The sequence below is a fragment of the Petaurus breviceps genome, unplaced genomic scaffold (assembly GCF_028583685.1).
Source record: "Petaurus breviceps papuanus isolate PSGF00001 unplaced genomic scaffold, PetGlider_PUasm1.0 90845, whole genome shotgun sequence".
NCBI classification, from domain to species: domain Eukaryota; kingdom Metazoa; phylum Chordata; class Mammalia; order Diprotodontia; family Petauridae; genus Petaurus; species Petaurus breviceps.
In genome coordinates this window covers 15727581-15740795 of record NW_027187359.1, presented here as the reverse complement: position 1 = coordinate 15740795, position 13215 = coordinate 15727581, and the positions used below count along the sequence as shown (strand labels likewise).

At 36.2% G+C, this 13215-nt stretch overlaps 1 protein-coding gene across 10 annotated transcripts in view; it reads right to left on the bottom strand.

The window, feature by feature from the left end:
- Positions 1-13215, bottom strand: part of LTBP1 (latent transforming growth factor beta binding protein 1) — a 484412-nt gene that overhangs the window by 279431 nt on the left and 191766 nt on the right. For 7 of the 10 annotated variants that reach the window (XM_069072171.1, XM_069072175.1, XM_069072174.1 and 4 more), the window contains exon 5: positions 2609-2776. The exons of 1 other annotated variant lie outside the window; for it this stretch is intronic. In XM_069072171.1, the coding sequence (XP_068928272.1) occupies positions 2609-2776 (168 nt within the window). Of the gene's footprint in view, positions 1-2608; positions 3037-13215 lie in introns of those variants that run through there. 2 more of the 10 variants (XM_069072180.1, XM_069072181.1) reach the window with 2 other exon arrangements.

Here is a 13215-nt window from a genome sequence, read left to right as displayed (position 1 = left end):
GTGGCTAACAGACTATGATAAAGTTTACATGTATGCTAGGTCAGCTGTACCACTGGATTTTTTGACCTTGTGCAAGTCATTTCTTTTGGCCTCAGTGTCCCCATTTCTAAAAATTGAAATAAAACTTAAGACAATCTACATTGGAGATACTGGGAGGAAAATGCTTTGAAAAATTTCAAGTGTGACATAAAAATAAGCTATTATTATATTATTAAAAATAAGCTATTATTATTGCTATCCTCCCAGTATCACCTGGACTTATTACACTGCCCATGCCCTATTTACAGAGGCTCAAATAAAATACACAAGTTGTCCATTGGCTCTGAATTTCTCAGACCATGAAGTTTCCCAGATACACCTCAGCTACAATGTCAGAAGCTTTTAAAGTGATCCACCCAATAACATGCATAAACCAAATAGTACATATAGGAAGTTAATAAATTAGAAAAATTACTAGTAGCATAACTGTAAGAGGGTATATAAGTTCTACAGTCTATTTCTTATCCTTTGAAACCTGTCTTTGCATATCAAATTCTACTGTTTATGAAAACTAAAACATAAGATGTCCAAAAATTACATCCTATATTTTAGAACCGTCTCCAGATCTGTCTCTGAAATCTATAAAATATTTGAACAAAAATGTACCGAGTCAAATAAAAATACATACATATATACATACATGTATACATATAAGTAAAATATTTCTCAAATCTGAATGGATAAAACCATGTATTACCATGCCTTTTCAATACCATTCCAGCTCCTTTTTGGTAAAAGTTTTTGTGGCTTACAATTTTTAACTGGCTTTATTCAGCATTAAAAAAAAAAGCTACAGGTATATTGTTTCTGAATGTCTGGGGAAAAGCCAGAAGGTAAGGTATATTACAAGCTTTAACAAGTACACTTCCACTATTTCTCAAAGTTTTCAAATATTTCATTTCAAAGCAAATAGAAAGCTACTTACTACCCTCTCCCTCCTTCCTTTTTCATCCTTGTAAAAGAAACCAATGAAAAAAGCAAGAAGAAGAAGGAAGAGAAGGAAGAAGAAAAGAAGCAGCAGCTGCTACTGAAAAAGAAAAGATGTGAGTGGAAGACAAGAAATCCAAATAAAATAACAGGGAGGAAATGCATGAAATCCACAACTGTCTTTCCCTGGTATTAAGAAAACCACACCTTTCCTTACTAATACAGTTATAAAAATCCTACAAATCTTTTAAGAGTTGAGACCCTAAAAATCACCTGGCTTGACACTTCCTTTTTTAGAAAAAAAAGGAAACTTAAAGCCCAGAGATTTTCAGTAATTTGTTCAAGACCATGCAACTGGTTGGTGGCAGAGTTTAGGAATCCTCACTCCCACCAGGATGGCACACTTTCCCTTACACCATACTGGCTCCCTAATTTAGCATAATATGTAAGGTCTGCTTGGTTACTGCATCCTTTTTTAAGATATTCAGTTCTACAAACAGGAAATTCATGATTTATGAGTACACTGGTCCTACAAAGGAGTATGTATAGGGACCTTAAACACATGTCTGCTTTTGTCAGATCTATACTACCAGGGAGTATGCTTAGACAACACAGCAGTACAGTAAAAGAGTAACTAAATAGCTAAGAATGAATTTGCTCAGACTTCATGTCATCTTAATGAAAAATGATTTTGTTTTTTCTCCTCAAAGACTTAACACCATGTCATTAAAAAGTTAGATGTGACTTATATCAAATGTCTGGCACTCAGGTAGTTCTGCTCAGTAACCAGAAGGATAATATGGATATAACTATGATTATATGAATGCACATGGCAAATCAAATTTTCCTCTGATAAACGTACAGGATTGCACGCCAGGAGACAGGATGACAGCAGTCTGGTGAGCCAAAAACGAAGGATTAGTTCTCCCTCTGAATTTACAGAAAACAGGTTTTTTTCCTCCTAAGTAGGCACCGTGGTTCTTAGGCAACTTGTTGGAACTCAAAACTTATCACTCACCAAGGAATTGTTATTTTTCACATTTTCACTTCTTGTATAAAATTAACGATACTAGAAATTGCATCAGTCTCTCCAGTAAGAGATCCACATGACATTTAAATTCTTAACGTAATCTGAACTGTGCAAAATAGAAACATAACAAGAGCCATCAAATGCCATTTTTTTCTGGAATGAGAATCAGAATCCACCAGTTTTGTCCTTAAGGGCAGTATCACGAAGTCAAGTTTCATTGTCATCTATTAAACTTTTCCTCAAAATATTCCTTGGGTGGAATATAACAAACTCTGCACAATATCTGACTGAAATATTCCTAAATTGATCAATCTAAGCCTTCACTTGTTTTCTGTCCAAAACTAAATTCTGTCTGTTCTGTCTATCCCAACATGAACACACTGACAAATAGCAACAGGCAATATTTTAAGCTCTCATTCCTCCAGGAAATAAAACGTCTTGTTGAAAACAGTTCAAAAAGCTAAGAAAAAAAGTTTCCCTAAAAGCAATATGCTAGTACTTACTTATTACCAAGATCCTCTAATGCAAGGAGGCAGTAGCAAGGGGGTATAAATGCCATGATAGCATAGAAATCTATACACTAAAGAGAGCTACACCTCTGAAGCAACTTACCTACTCGGAAGTTTGTGGCTGTCAAAGTGTCTGCCGCATGCCCATTTTCACTAATGAGAGTGGTGGTATTCCCCTTCTCACAGTTATTCTGACAACTGCCCTTGGTGCAGGTCACTTTACAGATGCTTGGAGTAAAGACCACCTTGATGCGGCCAGTGTGGTTACTCACTGGGAGCGGAGGCAGAGAGAAAAAGAAAAACAAACAGATCAGCTTAGTATCCATTAAATTTCCTTCGAAGGTTAAAAAAAAAAAAAGAGCACGCAACCCCGACAGGTTTTTAAGGAAGGAGGGAAGCCTTCAGTGTTCTCTGCTCGGTATCCAGTGGTGTCTCTGAAACAGGAGTAGGAAGCTTAGCAAACAGAACTCTGGGATGCACTCCAAAACCACATTTGAAGTCAAGTCACCAGAGTGGGATTAGTAATCACAATGCTGTACTTTATTCACAGGCAGACAAAGAGCACGAGAGATTAAATAGCCAACCCTGACAAGCAGATGTAACGTAAAGAGGTTGGCCATGCACCTAGCATGGAATAAAATCTCGTGTACTCTTGCAGACTTTTCCTGTTTCTACCGTTATTAAGTCACTATTTGCAGCCCGACCCCTGGAAATGTTTTAGGCATGCAGCGTGTCTGAGAACATCTGTCTCAAATCTCCTGGCACTCAGGTCTGAAGTGATCAAATCTTGTGACGCAGCTGCTTGGGCACAATTTCTTTTTTTCACAAGTCTATGGCGTTATTTCTTCATCGGACTTTAGGCAAGATAGATTTTTATTTGGCTATCCATTCCATCTATCTAAACAACAGGGAGATCAGGACAAAGTGCTAAGAGCTACCTCTGTGTTAAAACATTACCTCAGAATGCTCAGAGTTCTAGGCTGAATATGAAAATGGCCCACTTTTTAAAAACTAGACCCTGTAAAGTGCCCATCAACAGATTTCAGATTACATTGTCCTTGGCAAAGGGTGTATTTTGGCGGGAGGATTTATTCACTTCAATAAACATTCATCCAGTCTATACATTCCTTCAGGTATTTGGTAGTAACTTTGATTTGCTAACCTTAACCCTAGGAATTCAGTTTAGTTAAAACCTCAACCAGCATTTATGCATACCATGTGCCAAGGATTGGCAATACAAAGACAGAAGAATGTTAACAGTCCCTGTCCTCAAGGAGTTTAAATTCTACAAAAAGGATCAGATTTGTGACAGCCAGGGTTATGAGCCCCAAGTAAATTCCTAAGGCAAGTAAAGTCTGCTTACCTCTAAGTAAGTATCCTTTCATGTATCAACATCTAAGACCACAAAGTGGGTCACCTAATTCAGATCTGCCCTTCCCACATCCAAAGTTTTCCATTCTACCCCTTACCACCTATATTTCTCATAATCCGGACTTCACCATCATGCCCCAGAAACCCCTTTCATCCTCGAAGATGATTTCAGCCTTGGAATTCACACCTCAGAAGTCATACTCTCAGTTCCTTTGGCTTTTGTCTAGCTGAATGGCTCCTCCCACAGCCACCATTTAAGGAAGTCACCAGGGCCAGTCATCTCTTCAGCTACTCATTTCTCACCAGACTACAATCCAGACTTTATCATCTCCCCTCACTCCCACCCCCCCCACACACACATATACACAAACACACACACACACACATTCATACACACTGGGTACCTTCCTTCCCGTTTTCAGCTTCTTTTTATGTGCTGTCTTCTTTCATTAGAATATAAACTCTTTAAGAGCAGGTATTCTTTTTCTTTTTTCTTGTAGTTGTCTTCCCAGCACTAGGAAGCTCCTAATAAGTGATTGTTGACTGGCTATATCAATCCTCCATTTTTATTCCAATGCAATATTTATTATTTATGGTCATTCTCAAGGCTTTGATCTCATTTGATGATTAATCTTTACTAATATTGGGTGCTAACAGGCAAAAATTTTACCTCTACTGGTATTTACATTTTAGCAGTCATCTTTCTAGAAATAATACCTCAAAGTCAATGACTGAACATTCTCCTGTTCTGACTTTAAACTGGATACTTATGATGCTTTATAGTTATACAGACTAAAAAAGGAAATAAAATAATTAGCACCTATCTTTGAAAACAGAATTAATGTCTCCTGTCTAACCAAAATAGAAGACTTTATAAGTAAGCAATGTATGGTACCTTCCAGGCCAACCCTGTAGCTTCACTCCCCACTCCCCAGAAAGTCAGGTATTAATCAAAGGGCATTTTTGAGCTATTCTGACTGGCTAAGGTTTAACTAGCTCCACCATGGCTCTGACTGGGAAAGAATCTAATGCTGAAGCTAACTATTTCTAGGAGACTTCCCTCACCTACTACCTCCCCATCCTATTCTATATACAACCAGAAAGTTATAAAGAAAGGCTTTTTCTTAGAAATCTTCAAAACAATTATAAGCTCTCAGTGACCCAAATTTGGCTCAGGCCCTAAAACTGCAACAGATATCTTAATTCAAAGGGGTAACCCTAATGGTGGGAATTGTGGGAACACAACTGACAACTGTGGAGACATTTGGGATCAGTCAGACCTTTATGTACCTTCAATAATAATTGTGTTTATACAGCACTCTAAAGTTTACAGGTTCCATTCCCTTCCTTCCCATCCACCATCTAAAATGACTACTAAAAAACATCTAAGGCAGAGCTCTGACCTTGCAGCTTTCCTGCTCAAAACTCACAATAGTTGCCTGTTGCCCCTAGGATATAATACAAATTTCTAAGTTTGGCAGTTAAAGCCTTCCAATATCGGGTTCCAGTCTATTTATCAAGTATTATCTCAGATGATTCTTTTATGAACTTCAGGTTCCATTCACACTGGAATGCCCTGCTTCTCAAAATCAGAATTCCATTTCTTGCTTCTGTGACCTTCAAGAGTCTTTCTTTCCCTTCAAGGCTCAGTTCAGGAGTTAACCTCCTCCCAAGAGCTTTCCTTTTTCTCTGCCTTGAGGGAGACTTGTGTGCACAAGTTTGTGCGTGCACACACACAAGCACACACACACACACACACACACACACAGAACTGCTTTGTATGTAGCTATTTGTGTATCCTTCTAGCTAGTGTTTCATATGTGTTAAATTCAATGTCTCCAGAAAAAAGCTCATGAACTAAGTAATGAAAATATTATTTATCCCCATTTACAGGTGATGAAACTAAGTTTCACTCAGAGATATTAAGTGACTTATCCAAGATCCCATAATAACTAGCTGAGCCTGGGTTCAAGGCCTGATCTTTCTTGAACCCAAGTGCAGCACCCTTTTCATGACAATGAACAGGCAGCCACAAAGTATGTTTCAACTGTTTACATGACTTCTATCCCAAATTCTTACATGATTTCAAAAAACTGTCTGTACAAGTTTACCTTAGAGATGAGGAAGAAGGTAAAAAAAAAGGAATATTAACTCTACAATCAGAAAAATCTGTATGGTCTAGCTTCTCTTCTTTTTTCAACAGTACCACACAGAAATTGAATCACACTCAGTTCTCAGACCATACTTATGATACCTTTAGATGTTTGTTGATGGGTTATTTTGTGGTTGTTGTTGTGGGTAGGGTAAGTCAGGGAGTAGGATTAAATTCAGGAAAAAAGGAGATAATATCTTCCCACTTCAAAAGAATATAAATTTGTATTTTTTCTGGCTCTTGGTACAATACTAAAATTAGAGATATTGTGCCAACTATTTTGTCTCCTCTGGCACTAACATGTTGTACCAGCAGCTGCCATACAGATGTTCATACCTTCACCTAAATTATACTTACTTAGTGAAGCAGAGATCGGCCATCCAAAGAAAGCAAGCCCTTAATCATTATTCTCATTTCTCCTCCCAGTCTACAGTAGTCACTTAATAGGCACTTGAGATTCTCTCAGTCTATTGTTTTTTAAAACTTATAATACTATTTTGCCAAAAAAAAATTGGCTTAGAATCATCTGGACTTTCAAAAGGCAAAGACAGTTTTATGTGACTCAATTCTGACTTTTACAGTGTCCACTTCTTCTTGGAAGGCAGAAGAATATTTTATTTCATTTTTTCTCTGGTGTTTTACAAGTTATTCTGCTAGAAAGCACTCTACTTCTCAAATAGACAGGTCTTCAGTAGGTCTTCTTCTTTCTCAGTATCCTGTTTATTTCTCTATTATAATTAACTTTGGTTTTAAATATCAAGAGTACGGTGATAGTCTATGTAACTCCTGTTGTCCAAAGACCAGAATGGTGAATGAGGACTGTCACTAGATTGGCCACAGGAAGGAACATTTTTCCACCATAGCAACTATAAAAGGTCTCTCAAAGACCACCAACTAAGCTGCAGATGGATTGTAATCTGTGTCATAGAAAGAGTACCCAGACTTAGGAAATGAAAGATCTTGGAAACATTGATGTATATTTAAATGCTAATTCTTTTCAGTATCATTAGTGCCTTTCCCACCCTTCAGACTCTATTTCACCTACCTAGCCATAATTCAGTAAATATAAACCACTGACTTGAAAAAACAACTTACCATGCTCCCCAACTTTTCTCCTTCTGCCTATGAGTGCCAATATTTCAAATATCTAGGATTTCATTAGTGTGAGCATTCTTCCTCCCAATGCAGATCACAACCTATCTTGCATCTTGGTATGCAGTCTTCTATTGGTAAAAAAACAAAACAAAAGTGCATCACCTGGTGACCACTAGTCTGAAGATGAGTCTCTTAGAACTTGTTTAGACTCTTCATCTGATGACAGATCCATCATGTGGGGATTCATGAAAAGCCTTTCAAGCATGGAAATACCTACCATAGTCTGTACATCCTTGGCATAGCCTTCAAAAAGCAGTCACCTCCATGCCACAACATGGCACAGAGTAGGACTTTCATAGAGAATATCTTGAGCCTATCTTTCTTAACCCACTACAAATCAAATCCATACTTTAAGTGATAAAAACTGATGCCCAAAGCACCAGAGTACCAATGATGGTCTATCAGGGAAAGCAGAATTTGGATGTGGATTAAGCCTAGAGGTTTTGAGGCTACATGGCACAATGAATAGAGCATGAGACCTGGCATCAGGAAGATCTGAGTTCAAATGCAGACTCAGATACTAAAATAACTGTGTGATCCCTGTACAGGTCACTTAATTTCTACCTGTCTCAGTGTCCTCATCTATAAAATGGGGATAAAAGTACCTACCTCTCAGAGTCATTGTGAGGATCAAATGGGATAATATTTTGTAAAGCATTTTGCAAACCTTAAAGTAGTTGCTGTTATTGTTATCATTATTAGTTGATTCGTACTAAGGAAGGGATATGGCTGTGAGGCAGGGGTGGGAGGAAAGGCTGGCAGCTATTTCATTTAGCAGAGATCAAAGAATCATGGAAATGTAGAGGTAAAAGAGAACTTAGAGATAATCTAGCACAACTTCATTGGTTTATTGATGAAGACATGAAGGCTCAGAGAGACTAAGAGATTTGTCCAAGGTCACACTGAAAGTCTAGAACAGCACTGATTTCCCAGACTTGCAACACGAAGTTCTTTTCTCTAGTGGTGCATACCCAGGGATTATAAGCTATAGGTCTGAAGTAAACTATAGCCAGCTCCATCAAAAATCAATAGGAAAAAATTTGGCACCATTTATGTGCTCTTCTGAGGATATAATTTAAGTGTCCTGTTTGTTTTTTCCCTTTAGGGAAATCTTGAGCAGGTATTCTGAAACATGGTGCTTTGGCTACAATGGCATAAATTCAGCTATTCAATAGGGCTGTCAAGTCAGTGATGATGCTCTAAAGACCTAAAGAGTTGATATTCTACCTGGAGCTTCTGTTAACCCTGAAGTGAATTTCTCCCTCCAAGGAGAAGCAAGCAGAAATGTACTTTTTTCTAAATCTAAGTTAAAATCAATATGTTTCTAAGATAAGAAATACAAATTCCTGCTTTCTAATCATAAGAGACAGAAGGAAACTGAAAACCCATGTAAACTGTTATCAACAAGAATACCGCAAGCAGAAATCAGTTCAGTGGCCATCAATTTCCTCAGAAGGCCAGAATATGGCCAGTAAACAAAAGTAGTCATGAAATAAACAGCACAAGGTCAAGACTCACAACAAATGCTGTGAGCAAATACACTCCCCTCAGTATTCATCCAGAATGTTATGCCAGCATATTAGCATTTATCCATTTTAAACAACAGGACAAAGCACAGGCAATATCCTCCAAGAAAGAGAAGCAACCTCCCCGTGGCAAAACCTATAAAATTTCCCATCGGGTGAATCCTTCTAAATAACCATCAAGAATAATATCACAATCAGGTCATGGGTTGTTTCTTGAGGGTGTTAGAGAAATTGAGTTAATACTTAGTTCTCCCATTTATGGTCCATTAGTGCCTAAAAGCTACTAATTCTTTGAAGAATGAAAGATGTACAAAATGACATTAAGCATAATGGATCTTCCTTATCCAACTTCTTAGGGTTTGTTTAAATACACCTAAAATAATAGCAAGGTGACTCTGTGGATAGAGCACGGGGCCTGGAGTCAGGAAGACCTGAGTTCAAATCCTGCCTCATACTCACTAGTTCTGTAACTCTGGGCAAGTCATGTTACCTCTGTTTGCCTTAATCCAATTTAAAAGGAAATGGCAAGCCACTCCAGTAAATCTTTGCCAAGAAAACCCCATACAGGGTCACAAAGAATGGGACATGACTGAATAACAAAATATTAAGACCATTAAGAACTACAGAGTATTTTGAACTCTTCAAGAAAGGTGCTGTGTAAATCCATGCTATTGCAATAATCTGTTATCCTATCAAGTTCTTCTCTTCCTAGAAATTCTGTTAGAAGGAAAAAACAAATGAGATCTCTAGTACTAATGTAAATACCTCCTTAGATAAGAATCTTCAGATATGTTATAACACTCTGCCTTAAGTTTTCCAGGTAAAAGTATGTTAAACTAAAGAAGTGAAATGAAAAAAATAAGGAAGCTGCTATACAGGTTTAAAAAAAAAAAAGAAACCCAATTGTTCATGGGTCAGTCAGTTAACCTTTCAGTGTCCCTAGACAACAATTCTCCAAGGTTTTATATTACAGATGAGTTGACAGTCTACACTGGTGAAAGGGTATCCCATACAAAGAAATTCAAAGGTCCAGACCAAAAATAAGTAAATATGAATGAATAAATGAGTGGATATGCATTTATTAAACATTTATTATGTCCCATGCACATATACACAATGGTTTTGCCATATATTATGGGCGTACATGTAGGGAGAAGGAGAGTGTGTCTAAGTATATTTGAACCTGGGAATAAATCTCAATACATTTATTATACCACCACCCCTAAAACCATCTTCTACATTTTTAATGGCTACCAAATCTTGATGAAGTTTGAATACTTCAACCACAAAAGGATTCATTAGAATAGGTAATATAAATATGCAACCACTACCCAACAGGAAGATGAATAACTATGTATGTAAATATTAGCCCCTTTGTAGCAACAATTATCAGAAGTATTGAAATGAACAATTATACAATATTTCAGCTTTCAATTATGAATTTTTAAAAAGAATCTGTTTTATTCATCAAATAACAATACTCATGATCCTAAAAATTTCAAACCAAGGTAGAGTATGGGTGGTGCAGATTGAGTGTTGGAAGTTCTGCAAAAATTACAGAATATTTTTTTCTGAATCATCAAAACATAGCACAATGATAACAAAATTAAAGCTGACCTTTTGTATTAAATATGCCACTGAGAAAAACTAAAGAGTCTTTAAGGAAGCACAGTCTTCTACAACTACTTTCCTAGAAAGATCTCTTCCATGTACCTAATTTTCAGAGGATATCACGCCAGCATTGAATAAGCACGAGCCAAAAGTATCATCCATTTTTAATACAGGTTGAGAAAGAATGTTGCCAATGATCACATTATTTCTAATTCACTAAAAGCAACTTAGAAATCCAAGAGCACCAGATTCAGATGCTGAATTTCTGGTTTGGATTTATATAGTGCTTTGCAATTAGCCAAAAAGACTAACACATTCTGGCCTGTACCTCAGTGAGACGTTGGCTGGGGTACAAATTTGGAGTGAGGCTATAAAAACAAGAAATTTTATCCCAGATCTGGATACTTTTCATTAAAATCAGGACTCTTCATTTGTTTGCTCTCATTTCGCCTTTGCTTAGTTTTGCCATGATCAATTAAAGGCTTATTTGGGAAATTTTATGTATTTCCTTTCTTTCCCTGCTTTTTTCCTTTTGTGAATTCATACCTCTGAGTTGTGAACCTTAAGAGAATATTTTATATTCTTTGATATGTTTCTGAAGCCTGCCCCTTTTCCCCCTTAATGCTTCTCTTCTTCATGTAGTGAGAGAAAGTATTCTTCAATAAAAATGTAAAAACTGACCAGATTTTAATTTCTGGAAAGAGAGAAAATATTTTTTAAAGTGTAATATATGTTTTATGGTACTCTAGAGGAGCTAATAAGCCTTACACCCCAACAACTACTTTAGTCACCAAGCAGGACCTGACCTAGGGGTCAGTTTGGGGAAAATATAATTTAACAATAGAAAGAATATAAATAATACATTTGTGTAATGTCTCAATAATCTTTTCAAATAATTAATTATAAACTAACAAATATAACTAAACTTGCTTTTAAGTACATTAAAATACATTCATTTCAATATATAAGATATAATTTTAGTCACTCTGCTATCTTTATAAAGATTATTTACTGGTCCAATAATTCTCATTAACTTTTGGTTTTATATGGTCATAACTGAGGTACAGCCTTGTTCTTTTGGCTCATATTACTGTTTTTTCATAAAGGTTTTCTAATTTTCTTTATATTTCTCATGCTCATCAGTCTTAATTTCATTGTGGTATTCCATTATATCAGCGTACCACAATATATTTAATCATTCTCTTACTATGTAATTCTACCATGGAACCATTGAATCCAGATACTAGATTACAAGTTAGAGTGGATCTTCAGAGATCATCTAATTCAACCTCCTCATTTTCCATATGAGGAGACTAAGACCTAGATTGGTTAACTGACTTCCTCTGGGTCACACAGTGTCAGTGAATTTCCAATCTTCCATCACATCCTCCAACTCCAAACCTAGTGCTCTTTCCATTGCATCAACATTTGAATAGATAACAATGGAATTAGTAGGTCAAGGAGATGATTATGTTTGTAACTTTTACTATATGAAGCTAGACTGCTGTCTAAAAATGATTTTCTACATTTGTAATTCTACCATACCAATGAATGAGTGCATCCATTTCCCCACAACTTCACCAGCATCAAGTTTTGTTGTCATTATTGTTTACAATTGTAATAGGTATGTGTATATCAAAGATCTAATTTCCATCCCTTTGATTACTAGTAAAGTAGAATTTTTTCTTAACAATCTCTGTTTCCTCCTTTGAAAATATGCATTGACTTTGAACGTTTATCCAATGTGGACTGGGATGTGCCTTTGTAAATTTTAAACAATTTCTTATACAATTCAGATGTCAAGTTTTTAACTGTGATATTAAGGGCAAAGTTGGAACAAGAAACCAAGTCTCCTGACATGTAGTTCACTGCCTTTTCCCTCTATTATTCCATGTTGCCTTTTCTGTGTTTTCTCTCCAACATTTCTTAAATTCAATTGTGTTAAGATAAATATATCTAGAGTTCCTTTTTTCCTCCTCTTGCCTTACTTGAACACTAAAAACTAACTGTGCTTGTGGTATTCTGAAAGGTCACTGGTTTTAATGGTACTGTGTCTACAAGTTTTGAAGACCTGTAGTATGCCAAAAAGCCAAGATTTAATCAGCTCAAGGGGACACACAGTGTTCTCTTTTTTTCTGTGAATGAACAGAAAATGTAAGCAGTCACCTGAATCTGAAATCCTAATAGTCTCTGAGTCCATATCTAAGTATCTTACAGTATCCACTGAAACTATTATTTTAGGTTACAGTTCAAGATGTTAATCTTTGTAAGACCCTTTCTTAAAAAATTTATTTAAAAGACACATTTTAAAAAATATTTTCACACCTAAGTGGAATGTTTTTTGTAAAAGATCAGGTATTTACTAGATTCAGAAATGAGCCCCTTTTACCACCTGGAATATCACATTTGTTTCTCAAGGCACATATTTTAAGACTTATTTCTTAGCCTCATTTTGACAATCCTCACTACCCCTAAGGTCAAGAAATGAGTTTCTAAAACAGCAATTATATGCTTTGTCAGAAATGCAACAATCTAAACTTAATTTTTAAACTGGAGCGCCCAATAATCTGGTTAGAAGGAACAATCTCATAAAAATCAATAATGCTGCTTGGTTTGTCTACCTAACCAAATGGTATGTTGCCTTTTTTCAAATAGTATTTTATTTTTTTCTCAATTGCACTTAGCATTCATTTTTATAAGATTTTGAGTTCCAAATTTTTCTTTCTCCCTTCCCCCTTCCTAAAATGGTATGGAATTTGATATACGTTATACATGTGCTATCATGTAGAACATATTTCCATATCAGTCACAGTTGAGAGAAAGAAATAGATCAAAAGAAAAAAATGAAAAAGAATTAAAAAGTAAGTGAAAAAAAGTATGTTTTGATCTGCATTG